The sequence below is a fragment of the Prinia subflava genome, chromosome 7 (genome assembly GCF_021018805.1).
Source record: "Prinia subflava isolate CZ2003 ecotype Zambia chromosome 7, Cam_Psub_1.2, whole genome shotgun sequence".
Classification (NCBI taxonomy): Eukaryota; Metazoa; Chordata; class Aves; order Passeriformes; family Cisticolidae; genus Prinia; species Prinia subflava.
Genome location: NC_086253.1, coordinates 14,634,812 through 14,662,379, shown reverse-complemented (window position 1 = coordinate 14,662,379; position 27,568 = coordinate 14,634,812). Strand labels below are relative to the sequence as shown.

At 39.9% G+C, this 27,568-nt stretch overlaps 1 protein-coding gene across 1 annotated transcript in view; it reads left to right on the top strand.

Annotated features, from left to right (window-relative positions):
• Positions 1 to 547: 547 nt before the first annotated feature.
• The window catches only part of FBXL5 (F-box and leucine rich repeat protein 5), a 34,126-nt gene continuing 7,105 nt past the window's right edge, over positions 548 to 27,568 (top strand). Inside the window, exons 1-10 of the mRNA XM_063401642.1 lie at positions 548 to 712; positions 12,301 to 12,516; positions 14,281 to 14,376; positions 15,164 to 15,347; positions 17,563 to 17,745; positions 20,041 to 20,166; positions 20,627 to 20,775; positions 20,960 to 21,042; positions 22,768 to 23,490; positions 26,231 to 26,379. Of these exons, the coding sequence (XP_063257712.1) occupies positions 587 to 712; positions 12,301 to 12,516; positions 14,281 to 14,376; positions 15,164 to 15,347; positions 17,563 to 17,745; positions 20,041 to 20,166; positions 20,627 to 20,775; positions 20,960 to 21,042; positions 22,768 to 23,490; positions 26,231 to 26,379 (2,035 nt within the window). The 5' untranslated portion in view covers positions 548 to 586. The remainder of the gene's footprint in view (positions 713 to 12,300; positions 12,517 to 14,280; positions 14,377 to 15,163; positions 15,348 to 17,562; positions 17,746 to 20,040; positions 20,167 to 20,626; positions 20,776 to 20,959; positions 21,043 to 22,767; positions 23,491 to 26,230; positions 26,380 to 27,568) is intronic.

The following is a 27,568-nucleotide window of genomic DNA, read 5'->3' as shown; positions in this document are numbered from 1 at the left end:
TCAAAGGGGACCTTACTCCTCCTACAAACACCTGGCAGGAGGCTGTAGCCAGGTGAGGCTCGGTCGTTTCTCCCAGGCAAATAGCAATAGGACAAGAAGACAGAGTTTTAAATTGCTCCAGGGAAGTTGTAGGTTGAACATCAGGAAGAATTTCTCCAGAGGAAGGCTGAATAGACATTGGAACGGGCTGCCCAGGGAGGTGGCGGAGTCACCACCCCTGGAGGTGTTTAAGGACAGACTTGACGCGGCACTCAGCGCCGTGGTCTAGTAGATAAAGTGTTCAGTCAGAGGTTGGATTCCATTACCTCAGAGGTCTTTTCCAACCTCACTGATTCTCTAAATGTTTTTACACCCATAAGCTGCTGCTTCGGCGTTACCAAGGCACGGGATCTCAAGCCGTGCACTACCGCGGCTCACTCAGCGGCCTAAGGCCGTGACTCGGGGAGCGCCTCCCACAGCGGGAATTCCCCGGCCGGAGCCGCGCGGGCCACGGCGGGCCCCGCGCCCCGCGGGAAGGGGCGGGGCCAGCCGCGCACGCGCGGGGCGGCGGGCGCGGTCACGCGGGGCGGGCGCACGCGCGCTGCGGATGCTCGCGCCGCCGGGAGCGGCGCGGCTCCATGGGGAGAACATGGCTCCCTTCCCCGAGGAGGTGGACGTGTTCTCCGCCCCGCACTGGCGCATGAAGCAGCTCGTGGGGCTCTACTGCGACAAGGTAGCGGGCCGGGGCGGCCCTCGCGCCGCTGCCCCGGGGCGGGAGGGAGGGTTTGGGGAGTGCGCAGCTGTCAGCGCCCCGGCCCCGCCAGTAACTTCTGCCCTGCGCTGCCGCGGAGCTTCTGCGCCCCTCCCGGGCTGCGGGTGCCGCTGCCCAGCTGCGCAGGGCTGGGGCTGCCCTGGCTGCCCTGCCGGGCCGGCCGGCGGGGCCGTGTCCCGCTCCCCCGGCGCGGAGGGGCGGCGGTGGCGCGCAGGGAGCGCGGCCGCCTCAGCGCGCAGCCCGGCAGAGCCGCCCGCGGGCCTGGCGCTCCCTGCGGGCAGCGCCCCGGCCGTGTTTGCCGTCAGCCCGGCCAGGCGGGGCACGGGCGCGGGGCGCTGCCCGCTCACGGGCTGCCGGGGACCGTGCTTACGGTTCTGTGCTCAGCGTTCAGCTGGTCAGTGGCGGAAAGGTACCCTAGGTATGTTCTTTCATTTGAAATATATGTAAATTTGCTCGTGGACAAAAGTAATTTTTATTCTTGCATCAAGGTAGTTAAGTAATCAAGGCTGGTGTGTCACCTGAAAGGCAAACTTCCCTGCAGCAGCTGTGAGTGTTGTGGGAGGGTTTTGGGCAAATACTTCAGAGGCAGCACTCCTACTGCAAGAAGTTGTGCCTCCCTGGCATAAATGGCTGTTTGGAGAACCAGATTGGCTCCAGGCATTTAAAGGAAGGGTGCAGTTACATGAGAGGGAGTTATAATAACAGACTGCTGCCAGCAGCATGGGGGAGTTTATGCTTCCTTCGCGATTTCCACATGCCACCTTGCACTGCTCTGGGATTCACCAGATCCTGTCGTGTGCCTCTTCCATTTGCTAATAGGTTAAAGAAAACCTTTTTTGCAGGATTTGCCAACTGGGCAGGCTGAGCACAGGGCCTGGCAGGATGAGAAGGGGAAACCTTGTGTAGTTTTTTTCACTTTTCCTTTTATCTTTACATTTGAAATCAGCTTTATCTGCGACGGCAGAAATATTTGTAATATTTTAACAGAGTGGATTTTATTTAAACGGAACAAACACCCCCACTGACTCTTGGTAGCCATTTCAGCGTGCTGTTGACAGCAGCTGAACAGGATTCGTTTAAACCTCCAGATTTTGTAGTCATTTGGGTTTTGTTCCTAGAGAGGTATTTTTGCTACTTTTATTGAGCCTCCCACAAAGTTTTGACCAATTTTACCATTTCTGATAAAACTTCATGGGGAGCAATTACTGGTTTTCCTAAGTATTGAAAATTTGATAAAAACTATCCAGTTTATAATGTTCATAAGCTTTCATTTTCTAACAGTTTTTATACAGAAATTTGCTTGCTCCTTTTTTCCTTTGAATAAGTGCCAGCATGAAGGAATGGCACTTTTAAAAAAAAAGTGTTCAATTTTACATCCTTTAACCCTGTTTCAGAACTTGGGGTTTGTGCCTTGCTTGTGACTTTTATAATGCCAGGTTTGCACCAGAAAAGCTTCCAGATTGTTTTTGAATTTCCTTCATGTGTGATTGAGATGCTGAAATTAGATAAATCTATAGTTCTGCTTACATGGCAATTGTAATCTCCAAAGCCATGCTCTTCATAAGTTTAGCTTGACTTTGAAGGTTCTTTAATTTTGTGAATGATATGTTACCTGTGTTCATTGGGTTTCCTGTACACTGTAATACAGTTGCTGCTAGTGTCTGAATTTAGTAAATTCCACCAAACGTTAGCGAGGGTGAAATGGGCTCATCCATGCTTTGCTTCTCAGGAGAACAATAAAGGGGTTTCTGATGGATTAAGTACATAAGCACTTAAATAATCCTTTAGGACAGAGACACACCATTATTTTGTTCTTCCAGGACTTTGTGTGAGACAGGAGATTGGACATTTAAGTTGTTTGGTGCTTTAGGAAAGTTATCCTACTCTTTTAGCTGTTGCTAACAAAGATCTCACCGTACCTTTGCTGCGTTCTTAAATGATATTTTTATATCTGTGTTGTGTACTGGACTGCACTGGACTTATAATACAAGTAATTGGAATTATGTTTAATAAGGAAATCCACATTGTTATCAAAGCTATCTCCTACTCTGATGATAAGAAAATTCGTTAGGCTCTGAGGATGTCCCCCCTGTAGGTAGTGGAGTGCTACAGCAGACAGTCTTTATAACTAAAATGCTTGTCCTAATGCCTGACGTCATCTTTGCTACAAATAGAGCAGATTCTGTTTTCCCAGCTCTGTTGTTCCCAAACTGTTCTTCGTTTTCAGAAAGATCCTGTGCCAATTTGCAGCTGTAGCCGTGTCCTCCATCTTAGTTATGTTTTCTGTGGCTTAAGCAATTGGATTCATTCTGCTTCATCAGATGGGTCACGCTTGCTGTACCTCAGCGTACTTGTTGCTTTTTGTCAGATCTAAGCTGCCATTCTCTAACAGTTTAAGCTATCTGAATGCTGCTGTTATGACTGCCTGCCTCTCTGGCTCCCATCAGTGCTTGAGGTGACTCACAAAGGCTCCAGACTGGCAGAAAACATTTTTTTTTCTGAAGCAGGGTAGGTTTTCTGTTGATGTAGTGCTGCCAGCAAGCACCGGTCAAATCGGTACTGAAGCCAGTGGGAGGCAGAAAGTGGGACTGTGACAGCCAGCAACTAGATTGACTGAAGCTACTGTGAAACCTCAGCCTAATTATGTCTGTGTTTTCCTGAAATCTTGTGCAGAATGGGACAATGCTGGTGTCGAGTAGAGCAGATGTGTTGTTCTGCAGTTCTTTTTTTTAACAGCAGCATACTTGCTTTGTGCTTCTGTAACCCCATGGTTCTCTGAGGACTGATGCTCAAATTCCTTTTCATTTTTGTCATTAGACTGCTATCCTGTATGGAGCAGTATGCACTGGTCCAAGTCAGCACACTGATGTCCAGTGAGGCAGTTTCTGTTGTTGCATTATGGTCTTGTGTTTTCTGCACTCGACAATGTGCCACTTGTGTAATACCAGTTTTCCGAGCTGTGTCTGGAAGTATCTTATCTGTCACAAATGAAGCAACACAGATTTCAGCTGATAATGAAAATCTCATTTTGTCTTGGCTGGAAACTGATATCTTGGGCTTGAGAGCACTGTTTGCAAGTGCTTGAGCTACCCTGCGATTTCCTGCAGACTCAGTTACTTCGCTGTAAGGCAAAACAATACCAAAAACCTTAGAGAAATCATGATCAGTGTGTAATGTGTGTCCTTTTCCTTTTAAGTAGTTTGATTATCTTATCAAAAGGAAGCTAGATTCTTCTTTCTAAACAAATCTGTGCTGGCCAATTGTTACTTCTTATAGCTTCAAGATTGGGACTACTCAAGTAGGAGACTCTGGTCGATATACAGACTGTAATAAAATTTGGGCCAGGCCTTCCCCAGAAGCAAGACACGTGGTCTTCCAGTATGGGATTTCAGACTTCCTATTTGCTTGTGGAATTACAAGCCAAAGCACGTTATCATATCTTTGTGTTACAGAATTCCAAAACCCAGCAAGCTTAGAGTGCTTTAGGAACAGGAAAAATGGTTGCACTCTTAAATGCTGTAATGAAGATATAATGAAGTGTTTGACTGCTTGTTCTCATGTCTTTCGGTCTGCCTCTCAAAACCAGTGAGACTTCATACTGTGAGTGAGTGGATGTAATAGCTGGCTGCTGCTGGAAGGGTTAATTGCTGATGATACCCTTTGTGCCTGTCTGGCCCCTTGATGAGCAGCCAGTTCATCTAGGGAACTGAAGCGAAAGGAGATTCAGTAAAACTGGCTCACTAAGAGGTCAAACAAGCCCCAGAACCAGGTTGTCAGTATGGGAGCGAACAGGATGAACCATGGCAAGAGGGAACAGCTGCTTTAATAGCTCAGCTTTGTTGTGAAACCTTTGGGTGTTTGAGCAAAAACATCTAAGGTCCTTTTGTTTGCCTGACTTCAGTCTCCTGTGATCTCATCTTTCTACAAAAGATCTCTGCAGTTATTTCTCATGGTTCAGTAATTGCTTTGGCTAGTTCTTCCTGGAAATTTAGATCAATTTTGTCATATTCTGGTGACTTGAATGCACTGAACTTGCATAAATATTTAACTAGTATTTTTCTTTTCTAGTCTACACTTCTGACTCTGCTAAAAATTAATTTCCATAAATATTTTTCCTAATTAATTTTTTCATGCAGACTTGAGCAAAGAAGACATTAGGTTTTTCTGTTGTCATCTGCCTTTCCTGTTAAATAGTTGACTAAAAGTATAACTTCTCTTACCGTCTGTGTTCTCTGTCCTGCTAGTTTGAATTCTAAATGCTATTCTGTTCAGCTTACCTGTGCTTACCTTTGGCTTCTGCTGAAGAAAATGAATTGTTTTCATATGTTAAATTCGTGATTTTCTCATGTCATCTGTAGTATGATGAACATTTAGGTGTGAAAAACACTCTGAATGAAGTTGTTTTGGCATTGTAAAGCATTGGACAGGGCATTATAGACCACATTAAGATCATACTTTTTGTGGTGGCCAGGGGGACTGAAATCTGAAAAACTGAAACAATTGTTAACTTAGAACTTACTGTTTGAAAGTGAAATGTTTTTCCCTTGATGCTCTTGAGAACAGAAAATGCCTGTTCAAATAAGATAAGTGTATCTGTGTTTCTAATAAAAAAAATTGGTAAAGGTTTTGTTTGCAAACTTACGTGGGCTATGCTATCACTGCAGGCTAAAGATGGAAGAAAATTCCTTCATTGGTAGAAGGAAATTAAATGTGCCCATTAGCATCCAGAGATAGGAGAGCAGTATGTTGTTGTCTATGTTTCATCAGGGGCTGTACCAGTTATCTTTCCATCTTAGCTTCAGGATGCTGAATAGTTCAGTAACTTTTTGCCATACCGTCTGGGAAAGTGGCAGCTTTGAATTATTTTTTTTTTCTGAAGAAGAATATTTTGGAAATGAATCTGGAAGTGACAATGTGTTTTAAATATCTGCATTTTAAAATAAATGTGTTTTGAGTGCTACAGGAGGTCCAAAATGAGGGACAACAGTGATAAAATATGTTTGGGGTTTTATTGAGGTTTTTCAGAGCTGCGTAACGATTTCACTCTTTTTTTTTTCAGGATAATTCTAGCACTTTTTGCTACCTTCCCATAATTTCTTTAATTTTATCAAAACAGCTAATTTTTCTTACTTACCAGATGCTTTTATGTATTCTTTTTGCCTGACAGACATGGGAGTAGTTTTTCTCCCAAGTAATTGCTTATTAACTATTTTTGCCGTTGTGTTGTATGAAAAAAGTTTTCTGTTCACCTTTCGCAAACTGCTCTCATCTTTCATCCTCTCTCACAGTCTGCTCTGGAAAGCAATAACAACCCAGCTTTGTCCTTCTCTGTTTTAAGCAACAATTTATTCTCTTATATTCTTTGTTACAAAAACAAAAACAAACCAAAAAAACCACCCCAAAACCAACAAAAAAAGACAAACAAACAAAAAAATCCTGATGCCTTCTAAAAACACAGGAACTGTAATTAGTGGTGATCAGTGTTAGTACAGATTTTGTGTGGCTATGCTAGAATATGCTTTAACTGATTAAATATTGCAAGTTGTAATTCTTGAGACTTGGCTTTTTGCTTTTGCACTTAGTGCCAAGATGGGTTATCTGGAGTTGTGAATTTTTCCAGTGTCCACTTTTGTGTTAGGAACTTGTAGTGAGACTAATGCACAGATGCAAAGACATTTTTGCTGTAATTTTGTTTTGTGAGTTACTGCAGTGGAAGATTTCACTTCTGGCACTTCAGGGTGACCTTACAGAAGGCCAGAAGACCAGGTCTTAGTAGGAACCTGTATCCTTGAGGGTATAAAACAGGAAAGAAGACTTCATGGCATGTAGAATAGTGTGACACAGATAGATAAATAACAATATAGTTGCAAGTGTTCATCATTCAAGGCCCTCGTAGCTCATATATTTACTAACTTTTTAATTGGTTTTAATTTTTTTTTATTCTTGTTGATTCTTCTCTACAGACCTGATGGCAACCTTTGTTCTTCCAGTCTTGATAAGCTTCAACCTGTGAAAATCACATGGTGAAGGAGGCTTAGCTGATTTTTATCAGTGCATCTTGAGCTGTGCTTTCTACTGTGAACCCCAAGGGGATCTGACGCTTGTAGCAATTGCATCACTGAAAATCTTGGTTGAGTTAGTCCCATGTTGTTACTCATGTCTCATTGTGAAATGCTCTTCATGATTCAAAAGCTGATCTATAGTTGTTCGTTAGACAAAATTAACTGTGGATGTAGTAAAAGACAGTGATATGGAAGACACCAATAAAAATGAAATACAAGAGGTTTTTTCACTGTTCCTTTATGCTTGGAATTTATCAGCTTGGTCTTAGCCTTTGAAAATAGAACGAGGTTTTACCTTCCCTTTTGCCAGTGTTCTTTGAAAACAAAATAATTTTGTAATTTTGTGTGCCTGAATCTTGTATTCTGTTTGTTAGTTGGTTTTGGTTTGTGGGCTTGTTTGTTTTGTTTTTTTGTTTGATTAGTTGGGTTTTTGAAAAGCTATTTCAAGGCTTTAATGATGCTGCAAAACAACTAGAAGATTAAACAGAGGGTGGGGTTGCATTGAGAAGACAACAGAAAGAAGAGCATTTGAAAGCTTTGGATTTCTTATTGAGTTCTGCCACGTTCTGTCCTTCGTGCTTAACTAATTGCTATTCTTTTGGGTTGACCCATTGCCAAGAAAAGTGTCTGGAGTAGAAAACTGATTTCTCCCCTGATGTAAGGCTTCATACCCATAAACAAGTGGGAGTGTGAAGCAGTTTAGCTAATTCTCTTACTGTTCACCTCGTATACCTTTACATAAAGAGCAAGGCAAGGAGAGGTGACACTGAGGACAGTCATTCTCTTGGCTAGGCCATCTCAGCACCCGAGTTCTTCCTTGGGGACAATATCAACTGAACTTCTTTGGGATTTCTAATTAAGACACGGCTTACAACTGGGTGTTACTAGTGCTCCAACCAGGTGAAAAATGAACCCACTGAAAGGTGGAGTTCCTCTCTGGATTAGTAGAGCAGATGGGTTCGTCTTGCAGCTGCATGATTGCTAGCACATATTCCAGGGAAGCAGCAGGAGTGTGCAGTTAGAGGCAGGGCTGCTCCTTCCGTGTGTTTCCTCCTCCACAGCCACACCCTCATTTCCAGCAGATTAAGTATAACATGAAACCACATGCTCTTGCTGTTGATGCAAGCACACCTTGTTACATTTTTTTCCTCTGTTTTCTTGTGCCTGAAATGGAGATAAATACCTTTGCAGAGTCCAGGTTTGTTCTTTGAATTTTAGTGCTACTGCATATGTGGAGTGCTAATAGCTGAAAATGTAGTGGTGAGAAGATACAGCTGACTAGTAATTCCTGCTCCTTTTTTAAGCTGGTGCTATTCTATTCTAAAAATCTAAAAGTTGGTTTTTTTCATAGAATTTGTAGAATATGATGAGAGAATATTCTGAGTTGGAGGGGACCCCTCAGGATCATCAAATCTAGTTCCTGGCTTTGTGCAAGGATCCCAACCCCAAGAGTTGCACCCTGTGTCTCACAGCATTGTCCAAAAGCTTCTTGAACTCTGTCAGGTTTGGTGTTGTGAGCACTTCCTTGTGGAGCCTGTTCAAGTTCCCAGCCACCTTGTGGGTGAAAAACTTTCCTGATATTTATCCTGATATCTTTTTTCTTTTAATCAGAATGGTCTACCAGCTCCATAATGAAAAATATTTTACTGTGTTTTAAATTAGTTTTAAATCTGCTGAGTTTACTAGTAGTAGAAGTCTAGTCTACGTTGATTATCAGGAATATTATGTCTTTTATTTCATATCCTGTGGCTATCAGCTGATTGTATAAGTCTTAACGTAGTTATACATGGAAAGCAGAATATAGAGGAATGACCTGTCAAAAATGTAACTTGGTATGACACATGAAAAAAAATAACAATTGATCTAGAAGACGAGGAAGAAAAAAATGTCTTCAGTTTCTTTTGAGATTTCAGACTGAATTTTTAAGGTTAGTGGTTGTTCAGAATTCAGGTGCTGATAGGGAAAACCTTCATTTGAAATTAAGCAGTTTATGAATCTGTGGCCACATTAAACTTCTTAACTGTGAGAAATTATTCCATTTTAAATTTGTGAAATCTGTAGGGAGAGTGGAATAATAAATTTTTCTGCTCCTATTCTCCTTCCTCATATTTTTGTAGTTTTCCGGTTTGTAGTTGGGAATAGAGATACTTGTAACTGGGAACGTTAGCATGCAGCATAGACTTCACTTATTGCTGTGCTGGTCTGATAAGAGCAATGCACTTTTTCTTTATTCTCCTTCGCTGCTTTCTCCTTGTTGGTTCATAGTGTGCTTGGAAGGAAGAAGCAAATGTTTTTCACTCCTTAAATGTATTTTTGGCATAGTTAGTAGGAAAAAACTGTTTCAGTTTACTCACTGTAAACTAACATTACTGAAAAACTAATTTCCTTTTTCTAGGAAGGCATTTTTCCATATTAGCACATGTATAAAGCACTTCCAGAAACCAAGTTAAACACTGCGTTTCATTTGGTGATTTAATTAGCAGTTTTGAGCTTCCTTACTTATTCACAGCATTGTAGATAGAAATGTCTCTGTCTTCATCAGACAGAAAGTTTCATTTTTTTGATGAAAGCACTAAAGCCATGAGGGAGATGCAAGAGTTAAATGTAGAGTTATTTCAGTTGAGTGTCGTGAACATGAGGCACTGTCCAAAGAGCAGTTGCTGTTAATATTGCCAGTTATTGGTATCTTGTTCTTAAGGCACAAAAATTAAACAGTGTGTTTCAGTAAGAAAGATGTATGTTTGCTACAAGTCAGTACATCCATCTTGACCCTGTTAATGGCTCTCTTATAGTCCAGTAAGCTGGACACTCACCTAAAACTGGCATATACCTGTCTGAGCTACAAAGATATTTAAGTATGGCTGTGCTTTAATGCATCATTTATTTTCTTGTAATAAAAGTTTAATAATTAAAGTTAATACCAAAACTAAAAGCTCCTGGCTACTTCTAGACGATGCCTGCATCAGCCATAAGTCTCTGAAGTGTTTCAAACAGACTTTGCAATACAAAGGACTGACTGTTGTTTGGATAGTTGCTCAGGCTGTTTGGATTATGAATAATTCTTAAATTTCAGGAGCTGCTAAAACTGTTGGCTCTTGTGGTACTGCTCCTCAATTAAAGTTTGCATCCCAAACACAAAACCAGTTGTGCTGTAATGTACAGCTGTTTAAATGTAATGTCTTCAGAAGCTCCCAAGTCTCTTGAACACTGCTGGCTCTGGTTTAGTGCGGTGTATTTTAAGCCTGTTTAGAGTTCTCACATGCACCATGCTTTATATTTTTGATGTCAGCAAAATTCCATAGTACAGTACGTTTCCTCCCCCTTGCGTTCTCTCTGAGTTTGAGGGTGTGTGGTTTTTCTTCTTGCACTACTAAACTCTTGCACTAGTTTTTCTTGTTAGAGCTGTGAAAACGGGACCTCAGAATGGAGTAGCAGCTGTCTGTTAATACAGTTTGGTCCCCCATCATGAGACTTCATCAATCCTGGTAATGAAATTACAGGTCTGACCGAGTGACTTTGTTGCTAGGCTACCTGTCCTCTGAAAAGCCAGTTGTTCTCAGCTTTGGCTGACCTTTTTAATACAGTGATTTCTGATTCAAGTATAGTTACTAAACTTCAGTATCCTCTCGATAGGTCCTAATCTGTTGGATATCTGCTGTAAGCCTCAGTAGCAGAGGTGAATATACAAGTGCTTCATGTTGCAGTGGCTTTTGTAACAATCCGTTTCTAATGGACATTCTTAAACTGCATGCACAGAGATTATTTATTTATTCCAGAGTTGTGGATGACAATAGGTAGATTCAACATAACATTTTGTGTCTTCAAAAGGCCTTGAGTCAAGATGATGAGAAGATGCTAGTTTTTTATCGGAACCAATTTCATGATTTGTTTTTAAAACCGACAGCAGAATACAGTAGATTTGTGTAACCTTCCTGTTAACCACTTCAGTGTTACATTTCTTAAATCAATCAAAATGCTAAGCATTTGGGAGCAGGTAGGATTCGTGGAGGGAAGAAGGTCTTTGTGTACTGCCTCCAGTCACTTTGTGGATTATTATGGGTAGAATGAACAATGCCAACAATGTCCTTAATCAAAGGAAATGCCACCTGAGAAACCACAGTTAGTTACTGAGATGTGACCCAAGTGGGAGGTCAGGAGGCTGTCCTGGGGAGTTGCTTCTGTGCCCATCGCCTGTGCTCGCTCAGGATTCTGCTTTCCAGTGTGGAAAGTCAAGCCCTCGGTTTCATGTAATACCACTGCTCCTAGTGCTGCATTCTCTGGGCGTAGTGTGGGATTGAAATGGCCTTTGAAGCCAAGATCTTTACCCCTTAATGACACATAACAACATATGCCTCAAATCCCAACAATGCATTACAGACATAGACTTTTTCTGACTTCTGTCAGTAATTGGTCTAAAAAAGAACCAAAACCCAAACTGTCTTAAACCCCACCATCTTTTTTCCCTCTTCTGGGGCTCAATAAGTTTGTCTTTCTATAGTGAGAGTCCTTTTGCTCATATGTACAGCATGTAATGCACAGTATACACCTCTGACTTGGAGTTGCATAAGGATTTGGCAGGTGTCCAGTGTGTTTCAGTTGCATTTTACTGGTGGCTGCCGAGAAGTGGTAATGCAATGTCACAATGAGTATGTATATTTGGGGATTTTTAATGAAAAAAAGTTTTGCATATCTCAATTTGTAGTTGTTTTTGATGTAAGTATTATGTATGAATATGTATGTACCAGATTCCCATTTCTTGTAAAACCCATAAATTCTAGAGTCTTTGTAGCTAAGCCACTTCTGAATATAATAATAAGCAGTAGCTTATTTTCTGAATTGAAGTCTACTTTTAGAATGCTTGGTCTTGTATACTGCTGTAGACTATGCTTCTTGAAGCTGTTCATGAAACAAAGCATAAGAGTGAAAAAGACCCTGGTTTTCTCTGTTCCCTTAAGGAAAATGCAGTTTTGAAATGTGTTGTTGCTGATGGTGATGGAACACATGTAGAAATGGCATTGCTGCATTACCTAGAATTTGGATCTTTTTTGATTTGTTGGGTTTGGCTCCACTGGAAACCTTCTCCAACAGCTAATGTAGTTTGTGTTCACTGGTAGGACTCAGTATTCCTTGTGTGTAATACATCTGTAAGGATGGGCTCGGGGGCCTATGTTAATGGCTTTTTGGTGTGGATAACGATGTGGATTGGGAAAGGCCTAAGCCTGTCAGCAATCTTCCGAGCTGGAGAGATTGCATTGGCTTCTGCCAGGAATTCTTTCTACATTTGCTTACCTCAGTGTTTCACAAGATTTGGTGTATGTTGCTTAAGTACAACTTCGATTTTACTGGCTTCATTTTGTGTTAAAAACTGTTTACCTTTTGTAAGTAAGGGGAGCAATGAATTCCTTGGAGCTAATACTTACTCTAAGGATTTAACTTGAGTTTGACATGATTTTCATTGTTTTTTTAATTAACTTTTCTTTCTCCTAGCTTTCCAAGACCAACTTCTCCAACAACAATGATTTTCGGGCTCTGCTGCAATCTCTTTATGCCACGTTCAAGGAATTTAAGATGCATGAGCAGATTGAAAATGAGTGTATCATTGGTTTGCTTCAGCAGCGTAGCCGGACAGTGTACAATGTGCACTCGGACAACAAACTCTCAGAGATGCTTAGCCTTTTTGAGAAAGGGCTAAAGAATGTAAAGGTAGGTAGACTATGAGAGATTTTCTGACCTGAGGAAAACATGCTGTGGTTATATATTAATTTGCTTTGACTTCATATTCTCTATGAATAAACTAAAGGGGAAGAAGAAACTTTAATTTTTTTTGATACTTTCTTTTGCCATTCACCCCAATTAGTAAATTTCTAGTAAAAATTCTTTTGAGAGATGTGTTTTGTGACAGTCTTCACTGTATAATTTGAGGTGTTTTGGAGAGATAGCATGGAAGTTTCAAATATAAAGACTGTTTCACAAAGTGGTCAGAAGTTTCTGGCTATAGAAATAATGGTATTTTATTAATTGGTTAGGAAACCTTTAGGATCTTGTTTTTGTGAAGCACAGTAATTGTATTGTCCCAAATGGAGATGATTCCAAGACTTACAAAAAAAAGCAGCATTGTTTTATTATGTGACTCATGTACTCCTTCCAGTAATCCGTAGCTCAGCAGTCCTGTTCATGATCCAGTCATCCAGGAACTAAATATTATTTGTCCAGCTGGCTTTTTTGACAGTGACTTATCTCTTAAGTCACAGACTACTCTTCTCCAGTAGAATTCTTGAATTCTTCTGTTTCTTTCTCTTGGGGTACCCAACTCAACTCCCCCTTCGTGCCCCCTAAGAAATACATTCTCCAGTAGTCATTTGACATCCCACATTACATTTCTAGTATGTGTGGTCCAGATTTTCAGTAAAAAATACTAAATATGCAGTTGATTGACTCCATTTTACCATCTAAGCCTCGTCTGGACCTGGGAACCTTACATATAATTTTTTCCCTATGCATAATAAACGTTAAATTTTGTCTTTTGTTCATTAACAAATCAGGAAATGAAGGAAAGAGGGAAATTTAACACTTGGCTTTGTGTTACACCTTCTCTGATAGGATGCTAGTGTTATTCTGTTACTTGATTTCTTAAGTGTGCGAAACCATATTTCTTTAGTTCTCTTTAGATATGTTAACTTTAGTTAACGTTTAACTATTTTTAGGGAGTCATTAGTTCAGTTTAAACTGATGGCTTAAGCTTGTCTCTGTCAAGCTTAAGTCAAGGTTTCTTGATGTTGTAGAAGCTTGAAAAGAAAAACAAGATTTACAGTAAGAGTTAGGAGGAACTTCAGTATGTTGCAATTTCTAGGCAGATTTCAGAATCAGCTTACTAGTGACTCAGAATAAGCTAACAAATTGATACATTAGGTTGGACTAACTTGAATGTTTAAAAGTTGCATCATTATTTAAGAGGTTTTTCAGTTTCCAAAGTAAAAATCTGTACAGCATGTGTGACAGTAAATTCTGATTATAGTTTGGAAGTTAGAATTTTAGAATAACTGAGGTAAAGTATATTTAGTTAAAAGATGAAGTAGAATTGTTGTATCCTAGAACACCTTATATACAAACCATGCAAATACTTAAATTAGTCTGCTACTACTTTGAACTTTGTGTGAGATTGTAGATTGGCAGATTTCACTCTTTGCTCCAACATAAAAATGGGATTAGACAAATGAATTCATATGTGCTAAGAAAATAAATTGAAGTCAGGCAGGAAGGGAATTCTTTGCCCTGCCTGCTACCAGGCCAGTAGAGAGTGTCATTGTCATTAAGCAAGCATGTTCTTACCATGAAATAGAGCAAACCTGCTGCATGCATGGGAAGGGCATAATGGGCTTTCCTTTGAACCACTGCTTTATTGGACAGTTCAGTCCTTCGATGACTGGGTAAGATTGTGTAACCATTAAATCTTTGCTTTCTTTTCAGAATGAATATGAACAGCTAAACTATGCGAAGCAGCTGAAGGAGAGATTGGAAGCCTTTACCAGGGACTTCCTTCCTCATATGAAAGAGGAGGAGGAGGTACGTAAAGATTTTCTTCAAATGTGGTGGAGATCTTCCTTGGGGTTTGGAATAACTGAGTAGGACAAATGGCTTACAGGTTCATTGTTTTATCGGTTCTCTCTCTTTATTGCTATGCTAATTTGCATTCAGGACTGTGGTGTCATTGTTCAGTTCCTTAACTGGAAAGACACGTTCTGGAATGGAATATATAGGATGTCTATGATGAAATTCTAATTCTTGAAAAAATTGACAACAAAAGTCCATTGGGGCTGGGATTTGTTTGCAGCAGGTAGTTAAAGTGGATATGTAGCAAAACGTAAATGAGAAAAGAGAGGTCCTGTAAACCAGTACTTCATGACTCAAACTGACACTCCCAAACAGCTTCTGACCTATATTTGAAACATAGACTAGTACTGCCAGTCTGATGATTTATGGGTATCCAAAAACTAGGAAGCATCTTCTGAAGCCTGTCCATGGGAATTCTTTTCTCATGTTTTTCTTCCTTGCTACGTTGTCTTCCATGTGAGTACCTTGGTAAGTTATATAGGTTAAATAACTTCAATCCCTTCCCTATTCTGGTGAGGAAAACAATTAAAACAGCTTGCCTGATACTGTGCAGTGTTCTGTTAGAAAGCAGGAGGTTAGAATGTAAAACTTCCATGGTCCTGTCCTTAGGTTCATTTAATGTATGAAATGTTTTACTTTGAGAGAATTTGAAATAGGAAATTCTGTGTTGGTAGGTCTGTGTAGCATTATTGACTATTTCTGTCAGCACCAGATTTTTTCCCTTTTTCCTTTGTGTTAGGTTTTTCAGCCAATGTTGATGGAATACTTTACTTATGAAGAGCTGAAAGATATTAAGAAGAAAGTAATTGCACAGCACTGCTCACAGAAAGAGGCTGCAGAATTTAGAGGTCTCAGTAAGTGGAATCAAGCAGAAGAGCTTCAGAAGGTCTTTAAGTATTCTGTGGATGAGAAGGCAGATCAAGGTAAAGTATCTAATTAAAGTAACTTTCAAACTGCAGTTTTTATCTAAAAAGTCACACCAGTGATGTACCTAAAGTTATGTGCAGGCAGACAGAGTAGTTTGTATAAAATGGGCATATCTGCAAACCAGTTTTGAAATTTCAGAAACTTTATTGTGTGATATGGGCATCTTGGCAGGTTGTAATGTAGCTAGTACTGTTTACCTATTCTCAACATTCTTCTGCTCCCTTCCCTCCTGTGTTTATATTTGATACAAATAAACAGATGGAAATTAGAATTACCTTCTAATTTCATGCTTCCATTGAAATCATATTTTCTATTTGCAGACTCTGCATTTAATTCTTGGTTTTTAGGACAGCTTTGTAAGCTTTTTGGGGTGATGTTTCAATAATACAGAATAGTTATCCAAGTGGCAGTATTTCAAATTAAAAACATTCACCTTCCCAGCTCCACTACCTAACTTGCCTGGGCTACTCAGGAATGAGAAAGGACCTGTGAGTATAGAGTAATGCAAGGGAAAGAATCTGTGCAGCCCTGAATAGGTCAGATGAAATGTGTGTTCTGAAAGTGGATATTTATTTTGCATTCATCTCTAGCTACCTTTTCTGGTGAAACTTAAAATAAATGGGTAACTATTAAAGCAGACTTCTGGCTTGTTTATGACTGCTGAAGCAGCCTAAATGGTTACAGTTTTCACTCTTAACAAAAAGGAATTAAGTCCCCAAGGAAGGGGAGTTAGTGCACCAGAGGCGTAGTGCTGGTGTGAGTCTGATATGTAGCGCGAGCTCTCATGGACTGAGTTTGTGATGTTGATAAGATGTGCTGCTCTCATTGGAAAAAACTTGGTGAATTACTCTGTAATCATATTTTTTTGATGTAACTTCTCTGAACTACTCAAATGGTCGTTTTCTGCCCTCCAGGTGAAGCCTTCAGAAAAGATCATGGTCCATTCTGTGAAATACTCTTGAGTTTTTACAGATGAATGTGACAGACATAGCTTTGTGGCATTACTTGCTGTTGAATCTAGCTGGAATAGCAGTTTTGGGACAGTAGTAGTTCTAATTGTTGTGTTTTAGACATTGGGAGAGGAGAATATGTCTTGCATTCATTTTTTAGAAAGGGAAGAAAGTAATGTAGCTTGCAGTCCTGTGCAGTCTGAACTGCATTTTCCTATGAAATTCTCTATAATTCATGTGGCAACATGCTAGTTGTACAAATAAATACATTGATTCATCAAGTGAAACGGTTTAATTATGTTTTTTTGAAGTAGCAATAGCTTATCACGTGGTAAAGTTCACATTATGCTCACTTTTGAAGCTTCTTTGCAAAAAAAAAAAAAATCTGATGCTTCTCTCTCTGTACGAGTTCTAGGCACTTAAGAAGTAAAACTCCGCTATTTGTGAAGCCTGCTATTTCTAAAGACTCCTGAAAACTCCTTTAGAAATATTTTTTTCAAGGAAATTGTTCTGAAACAAAACATCAAAAATTTCTTAATACAGCCAAAGGCCTTACTAACCAAAGCTCTGAATTTATTTTATATAGTTTGCAGCTCTCTTTGCAATATGGGGATCAGGGAGAGCTGTTGGAAATAGTTCCTATTGCTATCCATTGAAGTATTAATTACAGTGGTCAAATTTTAGTCTCTCATCTAGTACTTGGTATTACTTTACAGCCTGAATGGCTCCTCACCATTCGGAAGTTAAAATTGTCAATGCTAGCAGCTAAAGCTAGAAATAAAATTCAAGACAGGTGCAAAGAGTTGAGCATGAACTTTTCTGTGTCCCAGTCAAGAGGCTGAGCGCTTCCAGCGAGAATGGTCCCAGCTGGTAGGTTCTGCGTGCTAGGACTGTTTCCTGGGATTGTGGCAGACCAGGTACAGATACCATCTGCAACAGAAGGCAGAATTTTTCTTAAAGCATTTCATTTATAGCAGGTATGGCTTTCATCTTTCTGTGGTTGAGTAGCATTAATTCACTTTTTTTTTTTTAATGAATGAACCAGATGAGAAAGTGGCGAACAGAAAACTGAGTTGGTTTGTTGTTGTTCAGGGTGTTGTTACAGTGAAAGCTTTTTAAAGCCAAACCAATACCTATCTTTAACAGTTGCTAAATTTTTTTAAAACATTTCTTTCATTGTTCTAGTCAAAATATGTGTTCCATTACTGCTATTAAAGCTGTGAGGCTGTGCTTCACTTAACACACACTTTCTGTATTTCAGAAACCGAAGTAACAGGGCACACCACAAACATTACTAATCTCCCTCCTGAAGTAATGGTGACCATTTTCAGTTACCTTAACCCACAAGAGTTATGTCAGTGTAGTCAAGTAAGCACTGAATGGTCACAGTTGGCTAAAACTGGATCTCTGTGGAAACATCTTTACCCTGTTCGCTGGGCTAGAGGTAAGTTACATTTAGCTTCTTTGAAAGCACATCAATTATTTGATTTTTTGAGCCTGTAAAAAAGAGTATTTTAGTATAGGCTGAGCCTGACAGCTGAGGATGGGAGGTGTACCTTTCTGACAAGGGTAGTGTCCTGAAACTTGATTCAATGTTAAAAATCCCCAAAACATACTTCCATCCTGTACAATTAAGAAACTAGGAGTTGACTTGTTTGAAATTCGTGAGTACATTTTGTATCCAGTTTACCTAGTTTTACTGAGGTAAAAAAAAACCCGTTTTTTTTGCTTAATCTAAGGAGTTTTGAATTTTAAATGCTGCTGTTACACTTATATCACTAAAATTATTTTCTTAGATTCTTAGGTAGAAATGAAATGCATAACTCCATAAGTGGAGTTCTAATGTTTCCTCACAGTCTAGTCAAGCCTCAAAGAAAACTGAATAAATGTTTAGTTTTAGTATTGATTTTTCAGGTATATTATTTCAGTAACTTCTACTGCAGTAAGTGTTTTTTAAAACTTTTTTTCCTCAAACTCTTCTGTTAATTAGAATTTCCTGTTGAGAAGTGTGACCTTTGCAGAAGTACCTGTTCAAATAGACAAAATACTCTGTATTCCAATGAGGCCAGTTACAAGTCATCAGAATGTATTTGTAGCTTTATGTCCATATTTATGTGAACCACTGGACTATGGAACTGCAGGCTTCACAGTGCTGCTGTGTCAGTGTAGTTCAGTAATAGGAGAAAGTATGCTGTTTAATAAGTCTTTTGCATGCCTTTAAGATCTTGAGAGAAAGCTGTGTTTATATAACTTAGCCGTAGAGATACATAAAAACTAGAATATTCTCTATGTCTTCTAAAATTTATACAAGGCAGAGAGAAATTAAATAACTTTTTTGTCTGAATTTTTTTTGTTGTTTGTTTGTTTGTTTGGGTAAACCTTCCTGAAAAACAATAGTTTGGTTCCTGAGCTTCCAAAGACTGAGTAGAAAGACTCCAAAGTTGAAATTCTTAAATTTGCATTTGCAACGTAGTTGTCTTGATAATTCAGTGCTGCACAGACACACAAAATAAAAAGATAATTGGCAGCTACTTAAAATGAGTGCTCCTAAACGTGGTTTGGCACAACAGGAAGCTGGTCTCGTGACTTACTGTTTGTACTACTGCAGTTGCTTGTGCAGAAATGCTCTAAACTGGGTGGAAGCTTCTCAGATGGGATTTATTGCCACAGGGAGGGGAAAAGAATTGTAGTTTTATGTAGGCTTAGTTAAATTTTTAACTTTTTTTCCCCTGCTGGTATACAGAAGGCTTCTGAGACTTCTTATGGTAATATGAAGATGGCTGAAATATGATGAGGAATGTTACCAAAACTTCACAGTTGACAATCAATTAGGATTTCATTGTCATTGTGTTATTCACAGAAGAAGCCTTGTTCTTTTAGATACTGCTCAATAGGAATCACTCTTGCTTTAGGAAGAGTAGGGTTCCCTTCCGTGAGACAGTTAAATAAGGTGGTTTCTTTCTCAGCATGTCTACATTGAGGGAGGCAGCAGAGCTGCTTATCCTGAGCCCACACTGCCATATATCCAAACCAGAAGTTTGGATACTGGAAGCAGAAGTAAATTAATGCCTGTGCAGTAACCCCAAGGGGAAAGGGGTGCTCCACCAGCTAAAACAGCAGAGCTGTTGCTGATCTTCACGATCATCCAAATGTTCTAAAAAATGATTGTGTATTGATTTGAGTCATATGTATGTTACAAGTATTAGGTAGCTGTTTTAAGTAGGATACTTTTGGAATTTGATTTTTGTGATCTTGGAGTTGTCATGTGCAGGGACGAAAACCAGTCTGGTTAATGGTGTATTTGTGATATTCCAGAGGAAAAGAGAGGTATCTTCAACCAAATGTTACACTAAAAGCTGGTGAATAATCTCTTTACTAGAAGGAACTTGAGCACCTAGACAGTCTGAATATTCCATGATTGTTTCTGTTACTTTTATGATCATATTGGTCCCTATTAAGCAAATAAGGACAGCAGGCAAGTCAGACAATCATAATAGGCTATGAGTTCTGGAATGGTACTGAAACTGTTCCAAGAATCTTTTGAAGCTTAAGGATAAAGATCAAACAAAGAATTATTTTAAGGTTTAGTCCAGTCTTAGTTGAGATGAATTCGAAATACATTTATGTCTCCTAAATCAGGTCACAGTATACTGAAAAGCTATCGGTGCTGATTTCTGCTCCAGTGAGAAATTTTTATTAACTTTTTTCCTTCTTCTTTTTGGGGGGTGGCTGTGAGTAGGTGATTGGTATAGTGGTCCTGCAGCAGATACTGAGACTGAACCTGATGAGGAATGGGTGAAAAATAGAAAAGATGAAAGTCGTGCTTTCCAGGAATGGGATGAAGATGCTGACATAGATGAATCTGGTAGGTAAAATTGATTTTGGTGAAGTGTACTGTTTTTCCTGAAGATGACACAACTATAAGAAACAAACTGAGAGGAAAAAAAGAGAGATGGAGGTTGGTAGGAGAGAAGCAGGCATCTGATTTTAATGACTGGAATGAATTTCTCTAGGAAAGAGCAAACATGAAAGCAGGTAGAAGAATTATAGGGATGTGTCTGGAGGTAAAGGCTAGGCTTCATCTCTTCAGAAAGTTTGGATGAGTCATCTTGCATTCTGATGCACTCGAGGCTTGATTTTAAATTTGTCTTAAGTTATTAAATCACAGCTATATATAAATGAGAAATGCCCTGTGAGATAGTATTTTGACATCTAAAGCAAGTTGGTGGAAACGGCTGCCCCGGGCTGCCCTGAGCAGTACATAATCTGTAGTAAATATTTCTCCAAGTTGGTATTAAGCCTTTCTTTCTGGGTTTATTTTGCAGAAGAAGCAGCTGAAGAGTCACTTGCCATTAATATAGCACAAATGGAAAAACGTTTACTTCATGGCCTAATTCATCATGTCCTCCCGCTTGTGGGCTCCTCAGTGAAGACACTGGTACTGGCCTACAGTTCTGCAGCATCCAGCAAAATGGTGTGTAATCTCAACCTTGCATTTAATAATTGTGGCTGTGTAGTCTTTAATTAATAACTGACGTGTTTGGGTAGTGTAAGTGGGTTGCAGTCCGAAAGAATGCTAATTTGTAACTTGTCTCTAGACACTGTGTGCAGCCTCAGTGGCTTGTATCTTTACTGATTATTTTCCTTTCTTTTTTCAGGTTAGACAGATCTTAGAGCTTTGCCCCAACTTGGAATATTTGGATCTCACTCAAACTGATATTTCAGACTCTGTATTTGAAAGGTTAGATAATTGTTGTTTCCTTTAAAGAAAAAAATATAATCCAGCTTTTTGAGTGGGGGGGAAACATTCAAACATTTTAGTCCATTGCCAAGAAAGAAAGAAACAAAGAGAAATCAAATTTGTAACTCCCATGTGACTTGTGACTAAGAACTAAACCAGAATAACAAATCACTGAAATACCAAGTGAAAATGTAACTTTGTTGTGACCATTTAAAATTCTCTGTCTTCGCTATCGAATGCTTTTTACCTATCAGTGTATAGCTAGCTATACATAACAATTGTTGTGGTTTTGCTCTAGTATTAACAACTTGTCCATAGATTTCTATGGAGTTGCTCAGTTAAGGAAGTTCTCTTGGTCTGCTACAGCTGATAGGGTGCGCAAAACTGCTATTTCAGACACCCAGATCAAATGGTAGCAAAGCTCTAAGGCTTGGGTGTATTGTCTGTGTATTCCTGAGTTTTACTGAGGCCTGCAGGAATGTCATTGATGTCAGTGGGATGGTGTGTGGATGCAGAACCTGCACCAGCAGGTCTTACTGTGGTGTTGAAACTCAGCAGATATTTCAGTGTTCTGCATCATGTAGTGCTCTCAGGTAGTGTGAACACCACAGAAAGCCTTACCAGCATGCATGCTGGTAGCAACACCCTGCAGCTTGTATAAGAAATTCAAATTTCATTTGAAATAAAAGTTTTATAGACTTTCCAGGGCTCAGAAGTCAATCTTTGTGAGCTTTTGTCAATATCTAGTAAAATTTACCTTATTTGCCACTCCTTATTTATCTATATTTACAGTACTTCAAATTGTAACTCAGAAAAAGAGTTTGGCTTACTCTAAACATAAGTAATCACTTATAGACAGTAAATAATAGTAACATTAACTGTGGATAGGTAAAGGTCAGTTAAATCACTTACATACTTTTGTAGCTAATAATGTAAAAATATTACTGTAGATAAAATTTCTGTTCCACTTGTAAAAGGTAAGACTAAGAGCGTAAGCTTTTGTTAAAATGAAAAAGTCTCATTTCTAATTATTGATGGAATAATTAGACACAGGAGCTGTTTCAGGAATCTATCTAGTATTCCTGAAAGAAATGGAAAAGGACAGGAGGGCATATGATCTAAATACATTGGCATTTCAGTATATCTAAACTGCCAAGCTTGAGAAACTCAAAATCTTAGAAATTACAACTGTTACAATGCTTCAAACTGAATATGGAATCTCAGATGTATTTTGTGGGGCAAGGGAGGTGGATGAAATTTGCTAGTTCAGTATTTTCAGTCTTTTGAGAAGTAACTTTGATGTTTAGTAACTCAGATATCTCTTGGTAGCTTTTGTTGAATGTAGTGCACTCGTTTTTTGAAGTTTTTACGTGTGTATTTGGTGCTTGCAGGCTGATCTAGTATTCAAACATTTGTTCAGTATATAGCAAATTTGGACTTCTTTTAAGTCTCAGTATATGGAGAAATATAAGCTGTTACTGATTCATGAAAGATTTCACATTTCTCTAGACATAATTTTTCTAGGTGTATGTAGAGGACTTGTAGAGCACTATCAAATCTAATCTGTCTGGAGTACCTTCTTTGAATATTATGTGAATTAATACAAGTAATTTACTTGTGAAATGTTCTTTCATATATTTAGCCTTAACAGCTTTTCTGAGAAAAAACTAAAAAAGCTCAACCACCAATAAACCAAACCACTTTTTTTTTCCCCCCTGATTTCAGTTGGTGTTCAGTTGGGTATTGTCAAAATCTACGCCACCTTGATCTGTCTGGATGTGAAAAAATTACAGATGTGGCTATAGAGAGGATTTCCAGAGCGCTGGGTATCATATCAACTCATCACACCAGAGGTATTCTGAAAAGCTGCAGGAACAGGAATGCTAAGACTTTGTGGAAAAACAGAGAGATTACTCTGCAGTCCAACAAGAAGTATAATGGCTTGCATGAAATCAGCAATGAAAATCTCATTCAGGGAGGAAATGGTGAACAGCACTGGACTAAACCTGACGACTCAGAAAACTTCAATTCTGCTTATGTGTGGATGCTAGATGCAGATGATTTAGCTGACATTGAAGATGCTGCAGAGTGGAGACACAGAAATGTTGAAGGATTTTGTCTTATGGAACCAACATCCCATATTAATTGTTCTGCATTGTGCTACGGTAGAGACATTTATGGGTTAAGGACTAGAGGGTGGCAGCAGCACTGTGCTTCTACTGACTTGATTTACTGCGGTCACTCGTTTTGTTGTGCTGGGACAGCACTAAGAACTATTCGAGCACTTCCAGAGTCCTCTGCACTGTGTAAAAAACCAATAAGGACTAAGCAGTCAGAGAAAAAAGACTCTGCATACTCTGGGAGTGACAAAACAGATGAAGAGACTGCACGAGTTCTTCAGTTTCTCAGTCTGTCAGGCTGTTACCAGATAACAGACCGGGCTCTCAGGTGAGGAGACATTTTCAAACTATTTTGCTGCAGAATGTTTTTTCTGATTTTATTTGTTGGGCCATTCTGGGATGAATCTGCCTTATTTCAGTAAAAACATTTCTAATGAAGAAACTGGTAAGTTTTAAGTGGTCTTTGCTTCTTAAATAGTTACAGTACTAGACTCAAAAACTTTTTCCGGCTTTTCTTGTGGAGATAACAGTGAAATTTTTATATCTGTCTTCTGAAGTCAAGTATTTTTGTGAACTTGTTGTTCTAGACACTATTAATGCTTTTAGATTTGATCTTTAGTGATTTCCTGTTAAGAAATTGTGCTGATTCACCATTTTTTCTCATTATGCCTGCCAGTATGCTTGAAACTTTGTGAAACTGGAGTAACATCTTGATTAACCTGTCTGAAAGACGACATAATTTATGGACAGGCTGAATCAGTGGGCTGAGGCCAATTGTCTGTTCAATGAGATGAAGTCTCAGGTCCTGCCCTTTGTGTCACAACAGCCCCAGGCAGTGCTACAGGCTGGGGACAGAGTGGCTGGAAAGCAGCCTGGTGGACAAGGACCTGAGGGTGCTGTTTGACAGAGACTGAACGTGAGCCAGGGTGTGCCCAGGTGGCACCTGGTCTGTATCAGCAATAGTGTGACCAGGACTGTGTGTGTGTGTGTGTGACTGTCCCTTTGTTCTTGGGACTAGTGAGGCCACACCTCAAATCCTGTGCTCACTTCTGGGCCCCTCACTGTAAGAAAGGCATTGAGGGGCTAGACTATACCCAGAGAAAGGCAGTGGAGCTGGGGAAGGGTCTGGAACACAGATTTAGTAAGGAATGGGGTGGCTCTGCCTGGAGGAAAGGAGGCTCAGGGGTAGTCTACCCACTCTTCACAACCACCTGAAAAGAAGCTGTAGCCAGTGGGGGTCGGTGTCTTCTCTCAAGTAACAAGAGAAAGTGACCTCAAGTTGCACCAGAGGATGTTTAGGTTGGCCATTAGGAAAACGATCTTCACTGAAAGGGTTTTCGAGCATTGGAAGAGCCTGCCATGGGAAGTGGCATACCTGGAGGTATTCAGAGTATGTGACACTTGTTCATGTTAGTGGTGGGTTTGGCAGTGCTGGGTTAACAGTTGGATGTGATTATCTCAAGTGTCTTTTCCAACCCAAATGATTCTATGATAATTCTGTGTTCAACATGTTCAATATGACCTCATGTAACAGTTAAAGGAGGAGAAAAAAATGTCTTGAACACTGAGATGGTTTCATGAGTTACAGAATTTTCTGTTTGCCTCTGATGCTTTGTACTGTCAGAAAAAATGTTACTGCTTCATACTGAAGATGAGATGAGGCTGAGGTACTTGCAGCCTCCTGCTCAGGTGTGCTGCAACACTGGGAGCTAATTAAAGTGTGAAGACTTCAAGCATACCTGTGTGGTTGGCTGTAGTAAACAGAGGAATAGTGTGAGGTGCTGCTGGCATCGATTTGTCTCTCCCGAGATTTGGTCCCCATTTGATGTTCTAAAGTACCAGCTATTCAGAGTCTCCTGTGGTTCTGACACTTTCACTCACCAGTGTTACCCTTCCTCAGGGTATGCTTCAGATATCTGGGCTTTGTGTTAGAGCTTGTTTCTGTTCCAGTGTTGCAGTGGACTTGTCCTGACAAATTTTGTTACCTGCTGATTAGGTTGTGCTGTGTGTATTTTACATATTACTGGTCTGGTTTTTCATGACTCAGTAATGTGGGAGCAAAGGGAGATTTGGTCATTGAGTCACAGCAAGGGTTTAATTGCATTGCTGGTTTCCCACTGGTGCTTTTTGGCTGAGAGCTGAGTGTGTTGCAACAAGTGCTTCTTGTAGTCCCAAGAGTACTTGGAGTCCTTGGGGAAAGAATGGAACCCCCTAATACAAAGATGTCCCAGTACATTTATTGCCTATATATATATTTGTGGCCAGCAGTTCTACTATTGCCTGCTGACTGGAGAAGCTTGTACAGTGATGCTCTGAAGGCATCTTCAGTTTTATGTCCTGGCTTGAATCTGCAGTTTGGTGATTCAAGCCTGATGGGTTTTTTCAGGTGAGTGAGCTTGTTTCTGCTTGATCTTGGCCTGGCTGCTCTGTGAGCTTGCAGAGAAGAGGGCAGGGTCACATGGAGTAATTGCTGGGGTGTGGTACATCCCTGTGCTTGTTGCATCAGCAGCCAAATTCACTTGCACTCAGAACAAGGCTAGAGAATTACATTTGAGCAATGAGATGGTGTGTTGGCAGAGAGAAGCTCTGCTGACAGTCCTAGGAAAACACAAATTTGGATTCCATAATAAGTTTAACAAAAGGAAGGGTCAAACTTCAGGAAACATAATGCACCTAACTTGGGAGTGTCATGTTTTAGTGTGAGATGATTAATATACATCACCTGGGAAGAGCTGACAAAAGCATTGGTATTTTTAAGAAGAGTGGCTTTGTAGTTCTTTGAAATGGTTGGTCATCTCTGGTGTCATCCATAAAAAAATGATTTCCCACTAAAGTCTGTCTACAGGAATTGTTATCTTATGTAGAAATCTGTTCATTTTTCAGGTCTGTTGAGTGGCTTTGGGGATAATCCCCTTTAAAAGAGTACAGGAGTGCCAGGTTTATAACTCCATGGTTCATTAGAGGTGTGTGTGTGGTTAGAGGTGCCACAGGTCTGTGCTGGGGTGATGTGGGGCACTCGTCAGTGCCACGCCGTGCAGGCTCCTCACGTGTCTCTTGTGTGTCCACAGGGCGCTGACTCTGGGAGGAGGACTGCCACATCTGGAGCACCTGAACCTCTCGGGCTGTCTCACTGTAACTGGGGCAGGCCTGCAGGAGTTGGTTTCTGCATGCCCCTCTCTAAAAGATGAACACTTTTACTACTGTGACAACATTAACGGTAATGTCTTTCTATGAAGATGTGATGCTTTTCTGGGGAGTGATGCTCGGTGTAGGGACTTTTTAAAAGAAAAAGAACCACCAAAACCTCACCTTTTTTTAATGTCTATGTAGCAGAGATTAATTACAAAACTATGACTGTTAAATCAGTTTAATCTCACTTTTGGGTATTTTTGTTGTGACATTAGTACAGTTCTGTACTTAGGAAAGCATTTTTAGTGCCTGTATGTCTTAACTTGGTTTAGCATAACTAATCGGGGTAGAAAGTAAGTCTCCATATAGCTGCTATTACACACTTGCCCTGTCCATATCTCCACTCTAAACCATGCAGTTTGTATGTTTTCTGTGGGGTCATAATGTCAGACAGAGGCTTCATTAGGTTGGTACCAAAGCAGGGATTTTTAGGAAACCAGTGACCTGTGTTTTGCCATGCAAACCTCCCATATTGCACTAGTTTTGGTATAGCATATTTTTGATTCTACCATCACATGTCCTTATAGAAAATGTAATTCAGTTTTTTTTTCTGGTTTTGCTTGAGTTGGTAACTTAGGGATGGATCTAAGCTGGAGAAGGATCTGTATAGATGCATAGAATCTGTTCATGGTGCAACTCTTTTCAATGTTTAGTACACTGGAATTCAATCTATTAAGTCCAGTAAGCATCCCTAGCATTAGAGATGGGAACCATTGTGTGACTGGTATTCTGTGTGTGAATTTAAAACATGTAAGTGCAGCTGAAGGCAAGGGAGAAAGAAGATGATAACCAAGTTCACTGGCCTGTACAAGCTAATTGTGTGTAAACCAAAATTGTATTTACCTGGTAGTTCGCAGTGTCCAGCTCAATAATTTGCATCCATATTGAGATGCAGTCCCTGCCTGTGTACCTGATGTCAGAGCTTTGGTACTGCAAGTAAATCTCTACTGCTATTTGGGTGTTCAAGCCATTGAAACTGATACAAGATGATGCACTTGGATTGGATCATAATATTAGAAATGAAAAATTAAATCTTACTTTGTTTTCCTAATTTCTGCACTCTATGCACTTTTTTGACACTCTTTTTTTCTTTTGAAACACTTGCTTTTTGTTACTCCTTGCATTCCATCTAGACAACAGCATTTAAAAATCTCTTTTCTGTTGTGTTTCATTGCCACCTGAAAATTTTAGGGTTCTTTTAAAAAAATCCTTCACTG